The sequence below is a fragment of the Piliocolobus tephrosceles genome, chromosome 14, assembly GCF_002776525.5.
Source record: "Piliocolobus tephrosceles isolate RC106 chromosome 14, ASM277652v3, whole genome shotgun sequence".
Classification (NCBI taxonomy): domain Eukaryota; kingdom Metazoa; phylum Chordata; class Mammalia; order Primates; family Cercopithecidae; genus Piliocolobus; species Piliocolobus tephrosceles.
Window position 1 is genome coordinate 61,243,682 of NC_045447.1, and position 23,236 is coordinate 61,266,917.

Sequence of the window (23,236 nt, forward strand, 5' to 3'; positions counted from 1 at the left end):
ACATTCCACATACACTCGATACTTCGAATTTTATACCCTTGGTTGGTCAGCAGAATGGTTAGACTCTTAAAGAAAAAGGTATCTGGTTATTTATATATTCCATTACTGCATCTATTTTTTCCATCTGTTCATAAAGTTCCAGGCTTGACTTGTAACTGAGAACCATAACTGAGAGACCATAAATAATGTTTTAAAGCACATTTGTTTTAGACTAGAAATAATGATCATTCAATTCAGGTGATCATGGAAATTGGGGATGAAAGCACAACCATCTGAATTCTGAGTCATCTGTTACGTTGGAAAGAAGCAACTGTAGCCACTGGCTAACAGCCTTTCTACCTGATCTCTCAGCTGCTGCCCAGGCTCCAGAGATCACCAAAGCTTATTTAACACTTCTCTCTCATTAAGCGCGAAAGAAAAGATGTCCTCAATCCCAAATGAACACAGTTACATTCACTGACTTCCAGGAAACTGTCTTCCAGAATCATTTGTTTTAACATAAGAAGTTAGGTTTTAACATACCAGGGCTCTCCATTAAAACACTTCAGAATTCCAGGGTTTGAAACTGGAAGACGTGGAAACAAACAAGAACCTCAAGGTCAGGACTATTAAACGCTTACAAAAGACCTGCTGGAGAAAATGGATTCTTTGCTAGTACTTGTTCCACTATTCATTCCTTTTCAACTACATGTGAACAGTGTGGCACATTTATTCTTACGTTCTCAATCACGACAAAAGACGCATTTTCAAAGTTTCTAAAATGTCATGGTTTAGAAAACAGTTTTGGGAAATCATTTTAGTACTTTTTTCCTCCGACTATTAAGAATCTTTGCTGAGAAAACAGAATCTCAGCATGCCCAAAGGGGTTACTGATAGCCAGGGAAAGATCTGGCACTTCCTCATCTATTAAATTCTCTCTTGGGATTAGACATAGGAGATGGTGTCAATATGAATCTACCGTATTTTTAGAGCGGGAAGAAAGATCGTAATCTTGAAGAATCAATTGTTGATTTCAATGCCCTCCTCTGCCACTACAATCCTGTTCATAACATCTGAAAGAGTCACTGAATCTACTGTTCTATCACCATTGAATACACCAAGGAGAACCAGGTGGATATATGCGGAAACATTTAACATGAGTTAACTAATACTCATAATGAGAAAGCTTCAAGAATTCTCTAGGTGCTTAAAGAAGTATGGTATGATGGAAAGACACTAGACATAGAGAGGAACACTTTGTCCTACTCCCAGCTCTGTTGCTCACCAGCTTTACGATCTTGAACAAATCACTTTGTTCCTCTGACTCTTAGTTTTCTCATCTGTAAGATGGGGATGGGGTCAGACTTTGATCTTTAAACTCCTTTCCAGCTCCAGGTAACCACCGTATCAGTTACCTTTTAGACACCCTTCCTCGAGATGTAAACAGATTATTACCTTGGGAAATCAGCTGAGTACATCGGAGGTACTCTGACTAGTTCTTGGGTCTTGGTTCACATGGCATGCACTGAGGCAAGGGCAGAGATCAATAAAACAATGTTGAGAGCACTGCCAGGTCAGTGTCAACTGTGTTTCTCAGCCAGATACACGATGATATGTTGCAAGACATCAGAATGACAACTGAAAGCCAAAGCGTTTGTTGTACTGGCCACTCACAGCTGACAGTCTGAGAGCCACTGGAGCCAAGAAAGAAATACATCTGTGTTTCATTCAGTGTGCTTTACATTTAGAATGGCTGCCTCCCCTCCTAGTCCTACTTATCATTCTTGGATTTGAGGCAGTCACATGATCCAGCTGCACGCAGGAAGAGAAGAGAGAGAAAAAGAGCAAGAAGTTGGTGGGGATCTGAGCCAGAGTCCCCTTTCTTACCTCCTCCACAGGACTCGGAGCACTTGGTGAACCCCTCATACTCCCAGTCATACAGCTCGTCGACATCCTGCAGGCCACCGAAGAGCCCATCTGTCTCGTCTGGGTTGAACTCAGGAATTTCCCCACTGCATGGCCCTGCATAACAGGCACGCTGGGATGCTGGCTTGGGCCCTTCACACTCATCAACAGGCAGGTCAGCCACGGACTGAGAGAAGGACAGGAGCACCTGGCACCGGACTATTCGCACCTGGGTCCCCACACCACAGGTGACTGTGCAGGCCGACCAGGCCTCTGGGATGAACCTGCAGTCAGCAAGCAAACAAGAGAACAGGATGAGAAGCCCCAGGCAGGAGGCCATGGGGGTTGTGAGGGGCTGCATCCCACCTGCCTCCACTGCCCAGAACTGTCCCAGGGGTGCTCAGGGCTCCTCCACCCTGTCCAGTGATGGTGCTTCAGTTTAGTTCATAAGCGATTTTGCCACTGTTTCTGGGTTGCTTGCTTCATGAAGGTCACATGAACTCCCAGCTGCAAGACATTCCAGAGACCACCTGCTTGCTCCCTGCTTTGTACCCACAGTGGAAGCTCTTCCAAGCAGGGAATTGGTGGTTTCTTCTCCTCGCTCTAAATTCCAGTGAGATAGGAATTTGTTTTACAAGACCCCACTAATAAAATAGGATGCTGGAAAGAAGACAGCCAGATCCTGTCAAACCAAGATGGCAACGAAAGCAACCTCTGGTTGTCCTCATTGCTCATTATACACTAATTATAATATATTAGCATACTAAAAAGACACTCCCACCAGTGCCACGGCAGTTTACAAATGCCATAGCAATGTCTGGAAGTTACCCTATATGGTCTGAAAAGGGGAGGATCCTCAATTCCAGGAATTCTCCATTCCTCTCCTGGAAAACTCACGAATAATCTACCCCTAGTTTAGCATATGATCAAGAAATAACCATAAAAATAGCCAATCAGCAGCCCCCAGGGCTGCCCTGCCTATGGAGTAGCCACCCTTTTATTCCTTTACTTTAATAAATTTGCTTTCACTTTGCTCTGTCAGCTAGCTCTTGAATTCCTTCCTGCATGAAGCCAAGAACCCATGAGGTCCCACCAAGGCTGGACCTCAGTTTTGGGGTTTGCCCTGTGACACCAGCACTTGTGCCTCTTGCAAGTGGCTGGCTATTCTTATAGCAGACTGATACTGATAACAAAATAAGCCCTTGGAGATATTTAAGGAAGTTTTTTTTTTTTTTTTTTTTTTTTAATAGTCTGGGTCTCATATTCTGTAACTTTCTTTGTTCAATATGCTTCCCGAGATTTATTTATATGTATAAGAAGGTATTTTTGTGTGTAAGTTTCCAAGAATGGTGCAAAGTCTTGTTCCTCACACATTCTTTGAATTAGCCTGAGCTCCAATTCTTTTTATATCATAGAGAAAAGCTGTGCTACAAATGTAAATCCACAGGCATACCACTGTAAATGAGAGGTTTTGCATTCAGACAAGTGTGCTCAACATCCTCACACCCAGTCCCCTAAAACAAGCTACATTAGTAAGAACTTCTGAGTTTTTCTCTAGAACGTAGAAAAATACCCAAATCTCCAAATATGTCCTCCCACCTTCATTAATCAACCATGACCATAACTATAATGACCTTGAGAGGGACCTAAGAAAAAAAAAGCCTAGAAGGAACCACTAATAGTTTCAAAAAGTTAGTATAATTCAGACAAAAACTTTGGGATGATTTTTTATTTTTCATTTTTTCCATGATCCTATTGCTTTCTCACAGGGAGTTATGCTGAGGAGGCATGCAAACCTGGCTCCTTAACCTTGACTTTGGCAGACAATGAAAGATCTGATAAGAAGGTTATAGCATTAGATGCTAGCAAGTGCAAATGGCTCATATCTGGTTCAGGGAAATTGAAATTCTAACAGCAAACCGATCCAAGTTTTCAAACTGGAAGGAACACAACAAACATGTGGCCTGGACCTGAGCCTGGGCTTCATGTGGAACAGGGGTGGTCTGCTCAGAAGGTAAGACTTCCCCCAAAACAGCACTCAGTGCTCTGAGGCATGGCAAGAGACCCTTTGAGAAAAGCCCGACCCCAGTTACCTTTGAAGAGTCATCCACTAGGAGAGAACAAAGGCCCCCATATAGCCTTGTCAGGAACGTGAATGAGGGTAGACTGGCCACCCAGAATTATCCCAAGAAAATCTCATCACAATTTCACCTCCCTCTCACCTTTTTGACTTCTTTGTTCCACTTTTTGCATCTAGAGAACTTGGAAAAAAATGGTATCCTAAAATATTAAAAAGTCTTCTTGCTTTAAATAATGCCCCCGGCAGGAGCTTTTTAGGAACATAAAACCAAAAGCTGCCAGCAAAATCGTTTTAACCCTTCTATTACACATCCACATCCACCTGCCTGGCTCCTGTGACAAGAATCATAACAGATACACAAGCACCGAATTTTGCCACACAGGTGCAGACACAAAGGAAAATGCATGCTAAACTATTTTGTGTGTAAGAAAGACACAAAAGCAAATGATTAGCCTGCCAACTTTGACAACGGTGTGATGAATAACACTTCTTTAATAGTGTGGTACCAAATTTTGTTTTCGAATCAGAAAGATGGCAAGATCTCAAGAAGAACTGCACCCTATCAGCTTTTTCTATGCAATAAGAACTATGGTTCTGTTGCTTATAAAGAGCCCTCTTTAGGAACCATTATAACAAGGCAAGGGCTGGCAAGCTTTTTCTATAAAGGGCCAGATTGAAAATATTTTAGATTTTGCACACTGTGTGAACTCTGTTGCAACTACTCAACTCTGCCATTGTGGAATGAAATATGTAAACAAATTAGTGTGGCTGTGTTCCAATAAAACTTTAGTTTTAAAAAGGAGGTGATGGGATGGTGATGGAAGGGTCTTGATTTGGCCTGTGGACTATAGCTTTCCAACCCCTGCTATAGGAAAAAACATTTGGTAGAGATACAAACACATTGAGATCCATAGATAATCCTCAAACTTATTTGAGGTCTTAGTTTCCATCTCTTTTCACATATATAAGCTTATGGAATATGACAAGTAGCCAACTTGATTGGTGTTTTTTAAGTGAACCCCCAGATAAGATCTAGAATATAAATGATGCACAAACTAGACCCTTAGCTCTGCTTGTCTATAATATGAATGACTTCGTATTTGATGTCATTCCAGAACTAAAAGATACACCGAAAGCACATAAAACAGAAAGGCCATTCTACTGAAGCCCCATGAACTTGTTGCAATGGTTGAAACTCATTTTAAGGCATCATGCTTCAATTAAAGCATATATACACATGCACACACATATATATATATACACACACACATATACATATATATGTGCGCATGCACATGTGTGTAATTTTTTACTATCTAGACATTTAGGGTTAATAGCAAAAACAATAAACGTCTGTTTTATGTCTCCCAAATGAGAGTTTTATCAAATGTGAAACAGCCTCACTGGCTTATCTCCCAATCCACTATCCTTAGGTCTTCATCAAGTTCACACCAATTAAAAACAATTTGGTTTTTAAGTGGTGCTGTCCTTTGGCAGTCATCTTAATTTCTCTAGTGCATACAGTGTATGATATAATATAATCTCTCTTACTGAAGGCAGGAGATTATGTTTCAAAAGAAAAATATCTGAGAGTGCAAATGGCCAAATGAACAATAACTGTTTTTCATAGGAGGCTTTTCCCCAAGTCCCCAGATCTCCCAACTCCGTATTTACTATTTTGAGTTTTCTGGCCACAAGTGGGAGGAAGCGAGGTCAGTGAGAGGGCAGGCAAGCGAGTTAGGAGGTTTAATTCTAATGTTTAGAAGTCTCATCTTGAACAGCACTTGCTGAGCTAGAAGCTTTAAAGAGGGACCTTTAAAATAGAGGGAAAATTTTTGTTTTTAAATCACTATGTTAATCACTTTCCTGTAAAAATGGACAATAAAAAGGTTAAAATTTGGGAAGTTTAAAAATTCTTTTTGTTGGCTGGGCACTCACGCCTTAATTCCAGCACTTTGGGAGGCCGAGGCAGGCAGATCACCTGAGGTCAGGAGTTCGAGACCAGCCTGGCCTATATGGTGAAACCCTGTCTCTACAAAAATACAAAAATTAGCCGGGCATGGTGGCAGGCGCCTGTAATCCTAGCTACTCGGAAGGCTGAGGCAGGAGAATTGCTTGGGCCCGGGAGGCAGAGGTTGCAGTGAGCCAAGATCGCGCCACCACACTCCAGCATAGGTGACAGAGTGAGACTCTGACTCAAAAAAAAAAAAAAAATTCTTTTTGTTAGCACCACTACTGTTGGATGAATGAAGAATGGTTTCACAAATGACTTCTTTAGAAGATGGGTGAAAACTTCAGAAGTAACTGACATGAATTCTGTATTTAGTCTTTCCTTTCAGGAAATTAAAACAACAACAACAACAACAAACCACACCTGGCAAATGAATGATGTATGCTTCTGGCCGGCCTATTTGCAAGCTTAATTGTTCCTTTCATTAACAAAAAATGTAGTCTTTAACTAGAGTAATTACCAGTCTCTTTTATGAAATAGAAAACAGTGACAATAAAATTCACTTGTAAAATCCCGAAGTGGTTTAAAAGTTTATTAGTGACTATTATAGAGTTAGAAGCATGCACTGAAATAATAAAAATAATCACTTTATTAATATACTGTTAAACAAAAACAACTTACTCTTCGTTACTTAGTCTCGTGTCACCACAGATACTAGCTAGCACTAGCCTCTACGTGTATGTCTACATGGTCTGTAACTAACATATCTGATATGGTTTGGTTCTGTGTCCCCACCCAAATCTCATCTTGAGCTCCCATAATTTTCATGTGTTGTGGGAGGGACCTGATGAGCAATGACCGAATCATGGGGGCAGGTCCTTCCCGTGCTGTTCTCGTCATAGTGAACAGGTCTCACGAGATCTATTGGTTTAAAAAGCGGGGGTTTCTCTGCACAAGCTCTCTTTTTCGCCTGCTACCATCCATGTAAGATGTGACTTGCTCCTACTTGCCTTCCACCATGATTGTGAGGCCTCCCCAGCCATATGGAACTGTAAGTCCAATTAAACCTCTTTCTTTTGTAAATTGCCCAGTCTCAGACATGTCTTTTCAGCAATGTGAAAATAGACTAATACAATGTGAAAATGGACTAATACAATGTGAAAATTAACTTTTCCTTTTATCCTATTACTTTCCTCTCTCTTCCTTTCTCATATATGTTTGTTTTAAAAATCATTGGTATGATTAAAAATAAAAACAGCTTTATAGGTGTCTTATTTTGATGCCATCACTAGTTTCATGGCCTACTTTAAAAATGCAAATTGAAACATGCAGGAAGTCTCATTAAAAATACTCAATGTAGGTACAGCTTTTCAATCTTATTACATTTCAAGCTATGAGCCAATAGGCATTGTGGATTTCTCTTTACCTGTTTCATTTGGTGTATGTTTGTGTATGTGAGTGGTGGCATGACAGTAGGGTGAAAAAAGAGAAGGGAATAAACTGAATAACATGAGAGAAAAATTAGAGTTTAAAATCGGGCACAGTGGCTCATGCCTATAATCTCAGCACTTTGGGAGGCTGAGGTGGGAGGATCACCTGAAGTCAGGAGTTCAAGACCAACCTGGAGAAACCCTTTCTCTACTAAAAATACAGAAATTGGCTGGGTGTGGTGGTATGAGCCTGTGATCCCAGCTATTCATGAGGCTGAGGCAGGAGAATCGCTTGAACCCCGGAGATGGAGGTTGCAGTGAGCTGAGATCTTGCCACTGTACTCCAGCCTGGGTGACAGAGTGAGACTCTGTCTCAAAAAAAAAAAAAAAAAAAAAAAAAAAAGAACCCCAAAGATTACTGATTACTGGATATCTCTGTTAAGTGCATTCTTTCTAGGTTGTCTTAGCCTTTCATTGACTTTGAGCAATTATATTTTACCACCCTGTAAGTGGCAGAAAATTGATAGTGCAAATGATTTTGCCCAGAGAAATACAGATTGTGTCTAGTGGAATGCAGTTGATTGTTGCCCTGTAGCTAGACCTATTTTGCATCTATTTGTAAAGTCATTTGGGCATTCGTATTTGTCTAAATAAACAGGGTTCTTTTACATTTCCTTTGAATTGGCTGTAACATCTTACTGGTTTCCTCATTGGTTAATGAGGTAGGTAAAATCTTTGACAGATGTTCATTTTATATTTACATGAGAATCATGGATTCTCCCTTTTAAAAATCTTACCATTAACAAGTGACCACAGAGGGATCTGGAAAATAGTGTATTGGAAAAAGAAAATATTTCATAAATACTTCTACTCTGAATTAACCAAAAAGTCTTTTCCATAAATATGTTATTTAGGACCAAAAAATTTACATACTTTATTGGTAAAATATGTAATTCCATATTGCCTCATCATATTTTTAACCCAATCTTCATACTTATATATATTTTTTAAACTTTGAAAAGTTGATCCTTCTCCTGATGCTGGGCAATCCTTGAGACATTAATGGAGTAAAAGCCTTAGGATAAAGTGCAGTTAACTAAACCTAAGCTTCACATTTTGGCATCTGAAGAGGCTTTTGGATAAATAGGGAAAATAATTGCTACTGGATGAGAAAGAAGCTTGAAAGAGAGAAAAGGAAACACCTTCTTTGTATTTCTACTCTTATCCACTTCCTTTTTTTTTTTTTTTTTGAGACGGAGTCTCGCTCTGTCGCCCAGGCTGGAGTGCAGTGGCCTGATCTCAGCTCACTGCAAGCTCCGCCTCCCGGGTTCACGCCATTCTCCCGCCTCAGCCTCCCAAGTAGCTGGGACGACAGGCGCCCATCACCATGACCTGCTAATTTTTTTGTATTTTTAGTAGAGACGGGGTTTCACCGTGTTAGCCAGGATGGTCTCCATCTCCTGACCTCGTGATCTGCCCGCCTTGGACTCCCAAAGTGCTGGGATTACAGGCGTGAGCCACTGTGCCTGGCCTCTACTTCCCTCTTAGTGATGTCAAAAGGAAAGATTTAAATAAACCCTCTAAGATAAATAAACAAACACCATTTCGAATGCTGTAATGGAAGGGAAACTCTTCAATTGAATCACTTTAGTAATTTTAAAATTACTTGTAAAATCTACAATATTAAGGCAATCTTAAAATATAGCTGGAGCATTAAAGTTTTGAGAAAATACTTATCCAAATATCCCACTACATTTACTTAGAACCATGCTTAAATCCATCCACAGAAATGAGAATCTACTTATTAGGAAAGAACTTTACTCAAGGATATTTGATCTGAATGTGGAATTATGAAAATATTTCTCAACTGCTGTTGTTTACAACTCTCTGGAACTGCAAATAATTCATGCTAGTTATGCAACTCATATTGAGGTCTCCAAGCAAAATTTTTCAAAGGTTCTAGGACATCACTCCTCACAACATCTGACAGCACCACTTCTTTTCATAGATTTCTCAAATCCTCAAGTGTCATGCCTAGGCTATGAGGCATCTTCAGCACTGTAAGGTGCCCCAGTAGAATAATCAAAAACAGAATGATCCTGGAAATTAAAATAAAACAAATAATTTTGAAGCAGCCACCAATACAACTACTTGAAAAGAAAAGAATTGAGTGACTGTCCCTGTCTAATGTTGCTAACCAGTAATAATTTCAGGGAAGAACTTAATTTAAAATCATACTAAAGTGGCCAGGCACTGTGGCTCACACTTGTAATCCCAGCACTTTCAGAGGCCAAGGCAGGAGGATCATCTGAGGCCAAGAGTTTGAGTCCAGCCAGGGCAATAAGCAAGACCCCATATCTACTACTACTACTACTACTACTACTACTAATAATAATAATAATAATAAGTTAGTTGAGTGTGGTAGCACACACCTGGAGTCCCAGCGACTGGGAAGCTAAGGTGGGAGGATCTCTTGAACCCAGGAGTTCAAGGTTACAGTGAGCTTTGATTGTGCCATGGCACTCTAGCCTGGGCTATGAAGAAAGACCCAGTCTCGCTCTCAAAAAAAATAAATAAATAAAAATAAAAGGAAAAAACCCAGCAAAACACATGGAAAAGCTATATTTAGAGGCATTTTCCAAGTAACAAACAGACTTTTTCTCATGATAATGATGCTCTTTTGGGTTGAGAGGCGGCTGGCCTCTCTGCAAGAATGCCTGAATGTCTTTCTTGCAGAAAATGCTCAGTGCTGGAAGTTGGGTTAAAAAAAAAAAAAGTGCTGACTGCATTAAAGAGCACATTTTCCTTTCAAAGAGACTTTATACTAGAGGAAAATATTTCAGGGGATGAGTTTTCTGAAAGTTCCAATTCATCCAGAGACTACTGGCTCTTTCAAAGCCTGAGATCTTGTATGTTTGAGTACTTTGTTGAAGTCATCTTGAAGTTCTGCCTTCTCTTTTCTCGGATATGGTTCTAGATCAGACATTAGAAGGAGTCTTACTAAAGGAGGGTCCTGCTGACCATCAGGAGGTTGCTTTTCTTTAACAGTAAGAAAAAGGCCAGGAGGAAGACAGGTATCAAGTTCTAAGAACACAGGTCTCATACTGTCTGCTATTCTTAACAAATCTAATCCTCATTTTGTCTCATTTCCAATGGCATTCAACATAATTGACCATTGCTTTCAAGCACTTCTTGAAATACTGTCTCCTCTTGAATTACATGACACCAAACTCTCTTGGTTTTCTTCTCCGGTTACTTCCCTCAGTCTTCTTTTCTAGGCCCTTTTATTCTCAAATTCAAAATATTGGCTGAGTGCAGTGGCACAGGCCAGGCATGGTGGCTTATGTTTGTAATTCCAGTACTTTGGGAGGCCGAGGCAGGTGGATCACTTGAGGTTGGGAGTTCAAGACCAGCCTGGCCAACATGGTGAAACCCCATCTCTACTAAAAATACAAAACATTAGAAAGGTATGGTGACGTGCACCTGCAAGCCCAGCTACTTGGGAGACTGAGGCAGGAGAATCACTGGAACCCAGGAGGCGGAGGTTGCAGTGAGCCAGGATCATGCGACTGCACTCCAGCCTAGGAGACAGAGCAAGACTCTGTCTAAAAAAAAAAAAAAAAGGAAAAAGAAAAAAAAATTAAAATATTGCAGTGCCTCAGGACTTGGTTTTGTGCTATCTTCCAATGTGTTCATCAATGATTCCTAGTTTCAAATACCATCAGTGTACGTGAAGCTTCTAAGTATTTAATCTCTATTCTAGAACTTTCTTCTTTGAAAAAAGTAAACATTAATTTAATTAATGTATTTATCAAAAACTTATTTAATGTTTCTTATGTGACAGGCACTATTCTAAGTGCTTTATAAACAAAAGTTGTTAAATCTGAACAAGAACATTATGAGATAAAACTATTATTATTCCCATTTAATAGACAGATGAGGAAACTGAAGCATAAGTTACACAACTAGTAAGGTTTTGTGCTCTTAACTATTGCGCATTGCTATTTTTTCCTTCTTGACATTTTTGTTTTTAAGTTTCAAAGGCAGCTCCAATCTCCAACTTAGAATGTCCCAAATGGAACTCCTGATTTCCCCCTTCAGTAACCCAATCCTCTTCCAGTCTTCTCCAGCACAGCCAAGGATTTTACTGGCTACCCAATTGCTCAAGTAAAAAATCAGGAGTTATTCTTGACTCCTCAATTTCTTTCACATCTCACTTCCCACTGATTGCCAAATTCTATAAATTCTCCCTTGAAAATAAATATAAACTCATTTACTTTTCTCCATTTCCATTACCACCACCTTAATATAGCAATGATAAGCTAACATTACACTTACATGCCTTATGCATTTTACATATACAATGCATTATGACATTGTTGGGAGATGGGTACTGTTGGAAACATTTTGAAATAGGCAAAAGAGATTACTGGTTGTCTTTTCAATGAAATGCTGGCATTTTCTAGCAAATTTCCAGGGGTGGTCTTGTTCTATGGAATTATGAGCCTTTGACGGTCTTTGGCTAGTTAGTCTGTTTTGCAACTCCATAGAGATAGAAGTTTCCCTGTAGAGGTCTGGTGATGATACAGATGTTTCTTGTCCATAATAATATATGCATTTTTCTGTTCATGGCATTGCAAGTGGTTTTGTCTGGTAGAAAATATAAACTTTAAATCAAATTCTCATTTGAACTAGTTTTAGCATCACACTGGCTTCCTCAATAATTTGTGAGTTAAATAAAATTTTTAGCTGGGCATGGAGGCTCACGCCTGTAATCCCAGCACTTTGGGAGGCCGAAGTAGGCAGATCGCAAGGTCAAGAGATCGAGATCATCCCGGCCAACATGGTGAAACCCCATCTGTACTAAAAAAAAAATACAAAAATTAGCTGGGTGTGGTGGCACACACCTGTAATCTCAGCCACTTGGGAGGCCGAGGCAGGAGAATTACTTGAACCCAGGAGGTGGAGGTTGCAGCGAGCTGAGATTATACCACTGCACTCCAGCCTGGCGACAAAGCGAGACTCCATCTCAAAAAATAATAATAATAATAACATTTTTGACATGTGATTATTTTATATTTTTATGAGACTTATGATTGTATCCTTTCAAAAATTATATTTTAATAGTACTACTTTCATCTCAATTTCTAGATGATAATATTGGAACACAATGATTTCTAAGGCCACACTGCTGAGTAAATGGTATTGTCAGGACTTGAACCCTGGCAGGCTGGCTCCACAGTTGGTGCTCTTCATCACCTCACTGTCCTGCCATGGGCTGCCATGCATACCATGATCACTAAAGCTAATACTGTCTTTCTGCTGGATTACCATAATAGCCACTGGTCTATTTTCTTCCTCTGTTACTCCTTACTGACCTATTATTAATGATGTAGCTAGGAGAATCTTAAAATGTAAAGCTTTTAATTGTCTCCTACTGCCCCCAGGTAAAAAAGACAAACTGTCTCCCAAGGTTATCTTATGCCATTTTCCAACTTCATCTTCCACGATTTTCCTCCAGCTACTACTCTCTCCAGCCACACTAATCTTCTTTTACTTCCCTCAATGTGGTCAATGCTTTCCTGATTCAAGATTTTGGCATGTGTGAGTTGCACCCTGGATCACTCTCCTCCCTTCTCTTTGCTTGGAATAACTCCCACTCATCTTTCAGGTCTCAGTATATATGTCCCTTCTCAAAGAGGGCTTTGCTGGCTGATATGATTTGGATTTCTGTCCCTGTCCAAATCTCCTGTCAAATTGTAATCCCCAGTATAGGAGGAGGGACCTGGTGGGAGTTGACTGGAACATGGGAGTGGATTTTCCCCTTGCTGTTCTCGTGATAGTGAGCTCTCAAGAGATCTGGTTGTTTAAAAGTGTGTATCACCTCTACGTTTGCCCTCTTCCTCCTCCTCTCGCCATGTAAGATGTGCCTGCTTCCCCTTCATTTTCCATCATGATTGTAAATTTCCTGCGGCCTCCCCAGCCATGCTTCCTGTACCACCTGTGGAACTCTGAATCAATTAAACCTCTTTTTAAAGAAATATTACCCAGTCACTGGTAGTCCTTTATAGCAATGTGAGAATGGACTAATACAGAAAATAGGTATCAAGAAGTGAGGCATTGCTATAAAGATACCTGAAAATGTGGAAATGACTTTGGAACTAGGTAACTGGCAGGGGTTGGAAGAGTTTGAGAAGGCAGGAAGATCAGGGAAACTTTGGAATTTCCTAGACTTGATCAAAATGCTAGTGATATGGACAATGAACTCCAGGCTGAGGTGGTTTCAGGCACCTCAGGCACTGTGGAACCTTGAACCTTGAACTTCATAGTGATAATTTAGGGTATCTGGTGGAAGAAATTTCTAAGCAGCAAAGTGTTTCAGATGTGACCTGGATGCTTCTAACAGCATATAATCACATGCATGAGCAAAGAGATAACCTGAAACTGGAACTTATATTTAAAAGGGAAGCAGACCATAAAAGTTTAGAAAATTTGCAGCCTATGTGGTAGAAAAGAAAAACCCATTTTCTGGAGAGGAATTCAAGCCAGCTGTAGAAATTGACATAAGTAAAAAGGAGCCAAATCTTAATAGCCAACACAATGGGGAAAATGCCTTGAAGGCATTTCAGAGACCTTCACAGCAGCCCTTCCCAAATGTTAATAACCAAGACAATGGGGAAAATGCCTCAAAGGCATTTCAGAGCTGTGGCAGTCCCTCCTATCACAGGCCTGGAGGCCTAAGAGGGAAGAATGGTTTTATGGGCCAGACCCAGGGCTCCACTGCCCTGCAAAACCTTGGGACACTGCTCCCTGTGTCCCAGCTGCTCCAGCTTCAGCCATGGCTTAAAGAGTGCCAGATATGTCTCGGGCATCTGCTCCAGAAGGTGTAAGCCATGAGCCTTGGAGGCTTCCACATAGTGTTAAACCTGTGGGTACACAGAGGGCAGGAGTTTAAGCTTGGAAGCCTCTACCTAGATTTCAGAGGATGTATGGAAATGCTTGGGAGTCAAGGCAGAAGTCTGTCGCAGGAACAGAGACCTCATGGAGAACCTCTACTAGAACAGCATGGAGGGGAAATGTGGGATTGAAGGCCCCACACGGAATCTCAACTGGGGCACTGCCCAGTGGAGCTGTGAGAAGAGGGCCATCATCCTCCAGACCCCAGAATCATAGATCCACTGACAGCTTGCACCATGAACCTAGAAAAGCTGCAGGCACTCAACTTCATAGGGGTGGAGATGCCCAAGGCCTTTGGAGCCCACCCCTTGCATCAGCCTGGATGTGAGACATGGAGCCACAGGAGATCATTTTGGAGCTTTAAGACTTAATGACTGCCCTGCTGGGTTTCCAACTTGCATGGGGTCTGCAGCCCCTTTGTTTTGGCTGATTTCTCCCTTTTGGAATGGGTATATTTACCTAATGCCTGTACCTCCATTGTATCTTGGAAGTAACTAACTTGGTTTTTATTTTACAGGCTCATAGGAAGAACGGACTTGCCTTGTCTCAGATGAGAATTTGGACTATGAACTTTTGAGTTAACGCTGAAGTGAGTTAAGAATTGGGAGACTGTTGAGAAGGGATGGTTGTATTTTGCAACATGAGAAGGGCATGAGATTTGGGAGGGGCCAGGGGCAGGGTAATATGGTTTAGATTTGTGTCCTTGCCCAAATCTCCTGTCAAATTATAATCCTCAGTGTTGGAGGAGGGGAGGTGATTGCATCATGGGGAGAGACTTCCCCGTTGCTGTTCTCATGATGGTGAGTGAGTTCTCATGAGACCTGGTTGTTTAAAATTGTGTAGCACTTCCTCCTTTGCCCTCTTCCTCCTTGTCCAGCCATGTAAGATGTGCCTGCTTCCCGTTCTCCTTCTACTATGATTGTAAGTTTCCTGAGACCTCCCTAGCTATGCTTCCTGCACAGCCTGTGGAACTGTGAGTCAATGAAACCTCTTTTACTTATAAATTGGCAAGTCTCAGATAGTTCTTTATAGCAATGTGAGAACAGACTACTGCACTGACCCTCAGGCCTAATAGGTCCCCTATTAACCTCTTTGAGCATCTTTCCATTTTCTTAGAATAGCTACCAGTCTTTGATAATCACAATGCAAATCTTTATGTAATAATTGTCCCCCTCACTTGACCAAATCTCTATGAAGGTAGAACTTCACATAATAGGAGCTCAATAAATAATTTTTCAAAGAAATAAATGGATTGATAAACAGAAGGATAAGAGTTAATGTTATGATTGACTTGGTACTGTGCCTATTCGTAGGGCCAAAGACTGAAACCAAGCTAGATAAAGAAGCAACAGCCAAAAGACTCTAAGAAACTAAGTCATACTTTTCTGTTCTAGGCATTTCACATGAGGAAATACAAACCTCTTCCTACTGTAGGAGTTTCATATGGCTATAGAAACCATAAGAAACTCCTACAGCAGGAAAAGCTTAGAGTTACTATACCCAAACTAAGCAGCTATTGTGGGCTTATTCATTTATATTTCTTATAGCCATACTTGGGCAGTATATGCCTGCTGAATTTCATCTTGATGGGTTGTTAGGTAGTTATGTAGCTTGAGGTAAGTTGAAATTCTGTGTCTATCACACTTCAGTGAAATATCAATAAAATGTCATTTAGAAGAATAAAATATTAAGGGGCAGCTTTGAGACAGATGCTGACTTCAATAATTTTTATAGGACTCTGGTCAAACACTGCCTTATCATACCATCAGCTACTCAACAGTGAAGCGCTGGAGCACTTTGGAACTGTTCCTAGGTTAGAGAAACCCAAGGTAGAGCTTTTGTCTTTTTTATCTACTTTTTAAAACCCAACATCCATACAATTTTGGGAAAAAAGGAGGAAAGACTACTCACTACACATAGCAGATACAAATAAAGCCAAATTATTCTTTTCAGAAATGAAAAGTGAGGATATGACACTTATTTCAGATCATCTTTCTTTCTCTTTGCTTTTCTGACCTAAATGAACAGAACGAGATTTGAAAATTTGCTTTGCTTTTCCTTGAAAATAGTCTGCTTAAAAGGCCACATCCCAGGGACTCAGATGCCATCACAGCTTACAATGCTATCACTGCATTTGTAGTTCTCAGCTTAATATTGGAATGTAGTTTAAATGCCTATCATTTTCCCTGGCTTTGATAAAGATTTAAAATATTGGAAACCAATACTTTTCATGTACCATTTCTTCTTTACATGGAACGAAATTAGTTTATCTTGTAATTTTGTGAAGGTTTCTTTCCCTTAATTCAACACGTTTGGCAAAGCTTTCCATTGAAAAGTTCAGTTCATTAAAAATGACCTTAATGGACTTAACATATATTGGTGGTGACAGGGTGCATACTTTATTTTGGCACACAAGGATCCCATTAATTTGTCTTTGTCACTCTCTAGGGCTCTGCTAAGCAACAGTTCAGATTTAGCTTTCTGAAAGTAGCTACAGAATGAGCAACTGTGGTGACAGAGGGAGGGGCTGATAAATTTAGAACTTCTTGGTTTGCAATCAAGGCTTTTCTAATGACTACATAAAAATGGCTCTATCTGATCTTGAGTTTATTATTGATTCTGCTGTCTCTGTGTATGGAGAACGAGTATATTTAACTGAGAGTAGAGAGAGCTTGCTTTTTCACCCAGGCAGCTTCTGAACTTTTCTCACTCATTTTTGTAATTCCTCATAAATCTCTTTTTATTTAAATCAAGATTTGTCTCTTAAACTCTGGGCTAACTCAAAAGTATAGTGCTTATAAGTGAGTCTTCAAAGATCCTCAGGAGTGTAGACGAAGAAAGGTAGTAAGGTGGTGTGAGCTGGGAACCCACTAGCTGAGTTTTGTGTTAAATATTGTTGTTCTCTCTCAAATGCCATTAGATACAAGATGTATGAGGCAGAGATAACAGCTGCCTCAATTTCTCTATTTGTAATAAGTGGTTATTAGACATCTTAACTCCCTTAAAGATTCTCTAGGAAAATGAATGATGCTAGAAAAGGCCTAATCATAACAGCACTTTATATACGTAGCACTTCCTGCATACCAGGTACTTTACACACATTAACTTAAACCTCAGAAGAACCCTATGAGGTAGAGATTATTATCATCCTCACTTCACAGGTGATAAATGGAGGCATATGGGGTTAAATGACTCCCAAGGTCAAGATTCACACACAAGCTCTGTGTCTCTGGGGCCCACACTTTTAGTCACCGTGCAGAGCTGTCCTGCATGGAGGTATGATAAAAAAATCAACTTGTTTTTTACTCTGATTCCAGCAGGATTGTATCTTTGTCAGGGCATACAAATACTGAGACTCACCCCTCACCAGTTCACACAGTTGGCAGCTTAATACATCTGATAAAAATCAACTTTAGGAAATTATCTGTGACTTCTATAGCCTGTTTTTAACATATAGGTAGGAATATCTGAGGTACACATAATGATACAAAATATCTGATCACTTGCTATGTAAAAAGATCATATATCTTTCCCCAAGTACTAGTTTTGGAATCAAAGCCAGATTCACATCAGTTTGATCATAATCTGTCAAACATCGGTTCACATCAACATCCCCCTCAAACCTTTTCAATGTATATATTATATTCTTTTATCATTTATTTCTTATGTTTATGCATTACCATGTAGTAGCTTAACTATTTGATTTTTTATCTTAGAGGTAGATGAAATTCTAATATATGCTAGTAGAGAATTTGGAAATTCCATAAATAAGTCTCCTGAATTCCTTTTTAAATCAGTAACCTTCTCATGCTATGGTACCCAAACATCAAATTGCATTTCTTATAGACAGCTAGCTCATTTCTTCAGTCTGTGGATAGACAACCAGTACTCAACACTTTGGTCACAATCCTATTGCTCTTGTGATAAGAATGCACTAAAGGTTTCTTGAGGGCAAAGACTAGGGTTATTTTTGCAATACCTGCACCTGGTACATAGAATGGCATAGGGCAAGCAATTTACAGGTGAGTTTAGCTTCCATCATTAGGAGGTGTGAACAATTTAGCAAGTCTAGTGGCTCTCTAAAGTCATCTAGAATACGGAATTAGCCCAAGAAAGTATATTAAGCACTTTGCTGCTGCAGATAATAGGAGGAGGCCAGAAAGGAAGGTGTTGGAAATGAGAGAGGTCGAGACTATTAGAAGGGTTGATGCTGTCTGGCCAGTGTGAGGCTTTAGCTCTACCATATGCCAGTTTTCAAAATTAAGTGCTTTTTTATCTTATAATTCTAATGCTCAACTCTTTGCTTCTTGAACATTCTTTTTGTTGATTGAATAATCTGTGAAGTGTTTAAATTTCTTGATCTTAGATTTCTTAAGAATCATGAATCGTCTCACCTGTTTCTATACATAAACAAGATATTCCTCATTACTTTTCTGTGGCCTGAGATTCATGAAGAGAATATAATTCAGGTATCTCATATTTAGAATATTAATAGTAACACTATATGGACCCATCAATGATGTTTGGTTCACTACATTTTGAGGAGGGATATAAAAACACATGTCACACAATTAACATTTCTAGCCACTTAAAAAATATTAATTCACATTCTTAACCACTGAGTTAAGTCATCTACATTCTTAGACTACTTATTGAGTATAAATATGGACTAATGAAAACATATGCTTAAATATATCTTTAAATACTATTTTCAACAAGGTAAACAAGGCATTTAATGATTACAGAATCACCATGGTGACTCTTATTGGCTTTTCTATATGCATCTAATTCCTTGTGGGTTCTGTTCACATAGATGCATGACAGGAATTTCCCTTTGCTTCTTATTCAATAAACCCCACTGCTAAGCTGATGCCATCTGGCATCCAGATACTACTGCTGCCTCCTGCTTACTTACTTTTCTTCCTCTTCTTCTTCTTTTTTGTAATGGCTCACAACAAGGTTATTTATGGCAATACATTTAAGCCCTGACTATTATGTTGAAGCACAAATATAGTCTCCTAACCATGCAAAGCCATTGACTGAAAATCTGGTAAGATAACTCAAGATCTTTTAAAATGCAAGATCACGGCACAAGAACTACCCAATCTTACCTTTGAAAAAATGGCATTATTAAGGCTGTCCACCTGGTGAATGCCAGCTATTTAACAAGAGAATGCCTGGATAAAATGGTTATGTTGGCCTCACTGTGTCCAAAGCAACTGGCATATCCCGTTGGTTCTTCTGAGCCATTGAAGAACTACTGGCAACTGAAATATGTCTGGAAGAACTTGGCTTCCCTAAGTGCCAACTGGTCCTCACTTTCTCTACCTGGGTTGCCTTGTTTTAGAGATCAGGAAGAGCACCTAAAGCATCCAGACTATACCTTTTTTTTTTTTTTCTTTTTTTCTTTTTTTTACAGGAGTCCCTTAGCAAATTACACCTTCTAGGGCATTAGGTGGCCTGTTAGTAGCCTGAAGGAGTTAAGGAAATGAACAATTTCCTTCGGTTCCAACTCAGACAGGCTTTCTAAGGTAAGCTGAATGACTTCCTATCCAACAACATTTCTTTAAATGTCCTAGGGATCATCATTGTATCATTTTTCCTCAAGAAATTAAGCTGTCGGAAGGGTCACACTATGTACTTGCCTGGGTGATGCATGTCAGGCGATAGTGATGTTTATGCATATATCTCAACCAAGACTAAAACTACAGTATAAAAATAAGAGATGGAAAACCTGTCAGTAATTTTTTTAACTTCCACTTGATTAACAAATGTAATTGTACTACCACTTCGCAGTTCCAATTCCCCACCTAATAAAGGTACACTTTTGAGTTTCCAAAAAGACCTAGAAAGCTATTCCTACATATTGTTCCATGAAAGCAACCAGATGGGCTCAATCTGGCATTTAAATGATGTATCCTAAATCTAACAGCACTCTCAACAGCTGGAGGGAAATTCGAAATGACATAGTTTGAACCTTAACAGAAGATAATTTTATCAGTCTTTTCCCCATCCCCCCTTTTCTACTACTAGCATGGCACTGCTATTACCCTCTCCCAGACTCTCCCAGAGTCTTAGTAATTGTAGAAGTCTACCTCAACGGTCAGAAGCATTTGAACCAGGGCGACTCCATCTCAAATAGGCACTGGGTAAAATGAGGCTGAGACCCGCTGGGCTGTATTCCCAGGAGATTAGGCATTCTTAGTCACGGTCTCTCTCTCTCTCTCTCACACACACACACACACACACACACACACACACACACATATATACGTGTGTGTGTGTGTGTGTGTATTTTAGATGCACTGTTGCCCAGGCTGGAGTTTGGTGGCATGATCTCAGCTCACTGCAGCCTCCACCTCCCAGGCTCAAGCAACACTTCAGCCTCACACTCCTGAGTAGCTGCGAATATAGGCACACACCACCATACCTGGCTAAGTGTTTTGATTTTTGGTAGAGATGACGTCTTGTTATGTTGCCCAGGCTGGTCTTAAATTCCTCATGTTGTACACACCTAGAAAATATATTCAGCTGGGCGTGGTGGCTCATGCCTGTAATCCCAGCACTTTGGGAGGCCGAGGAGGGTGGATCACCTGAGGTCAGGAGTTCAAAACCAGTCTGGCCAACACGGTGAAACCCTGTCTATACTAAAAATGCAAAAATTAGCTGGGCATGGTGGCAGGCACCTGTAATCCCAGCTACGCAGGAGGCTGAGGCATGAGAATAGCTTGAACCCAGGAGGTGGAGATTGCAGTGAGCTGAGATCACGCCATTGCATTTCAGCCTGGGCGGCAAGAGTGAGACTACATTTCCAAAAAAAAAAAGAAAAGAAAATATATTCATCACAACGTTTCCACCACATGAATCAAATGTGTCATAACAAACCAATCTGTTGTTGAGGGAAAAAAATAAACACGTAGAAGTATTTCTGAGTTGAAGATTCAACTTTATATGATGAATCTATCTATATATTACCACCATGTGAACCAATCTCCATATTTATTTCAGTGGTTCTATGAAACTGATATCTGGATTTGTATCTTGTGCATGGTGTTCAGTGCAACCACAATGTTGGTTGTTGGTACATTCTTCTGGTCTATAAAATGTTATTTCTTGGCAATTCAGTTTTTAGTCTTTTATCATTGTTTTCTTCTAAACATCTTAAAGCAGTTACTTCCCAACATATGTTTGACCTGAGTGCTAACCAATCTTTTCCTTACATTTTGGGGTTACTAAAAGTATCTAACATTGAACAAAGGTATCTTCATATACTGAAGACATTAATCTGGTGATTTTTCTGTATTATGTAATGAGATAGGTTGGTGATAATATTTTCACTTTCCATATGGGGAAATAAATGATAATTACTGCTTTACTACAGAACTCTCCAATGTTAGCTGGAGCCAAAGCAAGAGATAATAGTTGTGGACCACTGTTCTTGCCTCGCTGTAGCAGTTCAGAAGTGACAGTCACAGCTTCTAAACATTACCATTTAATTTAAGCAGTGTGAGTCTCTTTGGTGGGGGGAAGGAATGACTTGCTGACAGTTGATCATTTTTTTCATTATGCTTCAGAGAGTAATTATAGGTTGTTACATACATTTAGAAGCCAGTCTATGTGGTTTAAGAAAAGATAGAATTAAGGCCATGCAACATTATGTTTTTTAAATTCAAAATCAATATAGATTAAAAAAATGTGACACGATCTTTCTTAGGGTGCAGTGCACTCAACACATAAAAGTGTATTAAAATGTGGAAACCATATACCTTTCATTACATTATTCTACAGCTGTCATTTATTTTATTTTGGTATAAATGTAATTATTATTCTGAGCACAATAGTATACATTTCCTTTACCCTGCACCAGCACTCCAATTACAATCTACTCCAATTCAGATTAATCATGCCAAAATGGCAATTTCATTACACTAAGAGTAGATCTTAAAAGTTTAATATATGGCTATACTTTCAATGGCTAAAGCTATGTTGAACTACTTTAGAGATTTTATTAAGATTAAAGTTAAACGTAATGCATCTTAATCAGACCTTTAGTAGAAAACTTTCATTACAAAACATGGTTGACAATGGCCTATGTAATGCTTCTGTGGATGCATTAAACTCCACTGATAGCTTTCATCTGAAAGGTATCTAATAATGGTAAGATGTTTACCGATGTAAGATGTTTCTAAATAATTTTGTATTATTATTTACCATCAGCCAGAATGCAAGATTATACATAGGATTACACTTTAGTCCAAGTGACAAAATACAGTGTACAAGGGGAAAAGAGTTTATTTAGGTAAAATAATACATACCTGGTTTCAAATAGATTTAACCCAATAGGATATAAAAGGAGTCACCAGTTCTAATTATATAGCATCTTTCTGTGTCTTACATAGGACCTTACTGGATTAAGAAGTTATTAATGCCCCCCTAAAAAGAACTGCTTATTTACTCCTCAGCAACAAGAAGGCCTGTCAAATCAGGTACTGGTAGAGGAGAAGTAAAAAATTGTAAGCCTTCATATATTCATTTCAAGGTTACATCGTGATCTTTAATCACTTCCTTTCCTCCAAAGTTCTGCAATGGTTAGTTGTTTTTTCTCAAAGAAGTCAAAAAGTTTGCTGTAGTAACTTTACAGTACAGAAATAATTTATGTTTGCTTAATTATCCTTTTAAGTAAAATATGTGTTTCCTGGGCCAGGCGCGGTGGCTCACGCCTGCAATCCCAGTACTTTGGGAGGCTCAGGCAGGTGGACTGCTTGAGGTCAGGAGTTTGAGACCAGCCTGGGAAACATGGAGAAACCCAGTGTCTACAAAAAAAATTAAACTTAGCCCGGTGTGGTGGCCTGCGCCTGTAGTCCCAGCTACTCAGTAGACTGAAGTGGGAGAATTCATTGAGCCTGGCAGGTTGAAGCTGCAGTGAGTTATGAC

The 23,236-nt window shown here is 39.7% G+C and overlaps 1 protein-coding gene across 1 annotated transcript in view; it reads right to left on the minus strand.

Annotated features, from left to right (window-relative positions):
* Positions 1-23,236, minus strand: part of ADAMTSL1 (ADAMTS like 1) — a 437,416-nt gene that overhangs the window by 192,789 nt on the left and 221,391 nt on the right. Inside the window, exon 14 of the mRNA XM_023190023.3 lies at positions 1,867-2,168. Coding sequence (XP_023045791.2) covers positions 1,867-2,168 — 302 coding nt within the window. The remainder of the gene's footprint in view (positions 1-1,866; positions 2,169-23,236) is intronic.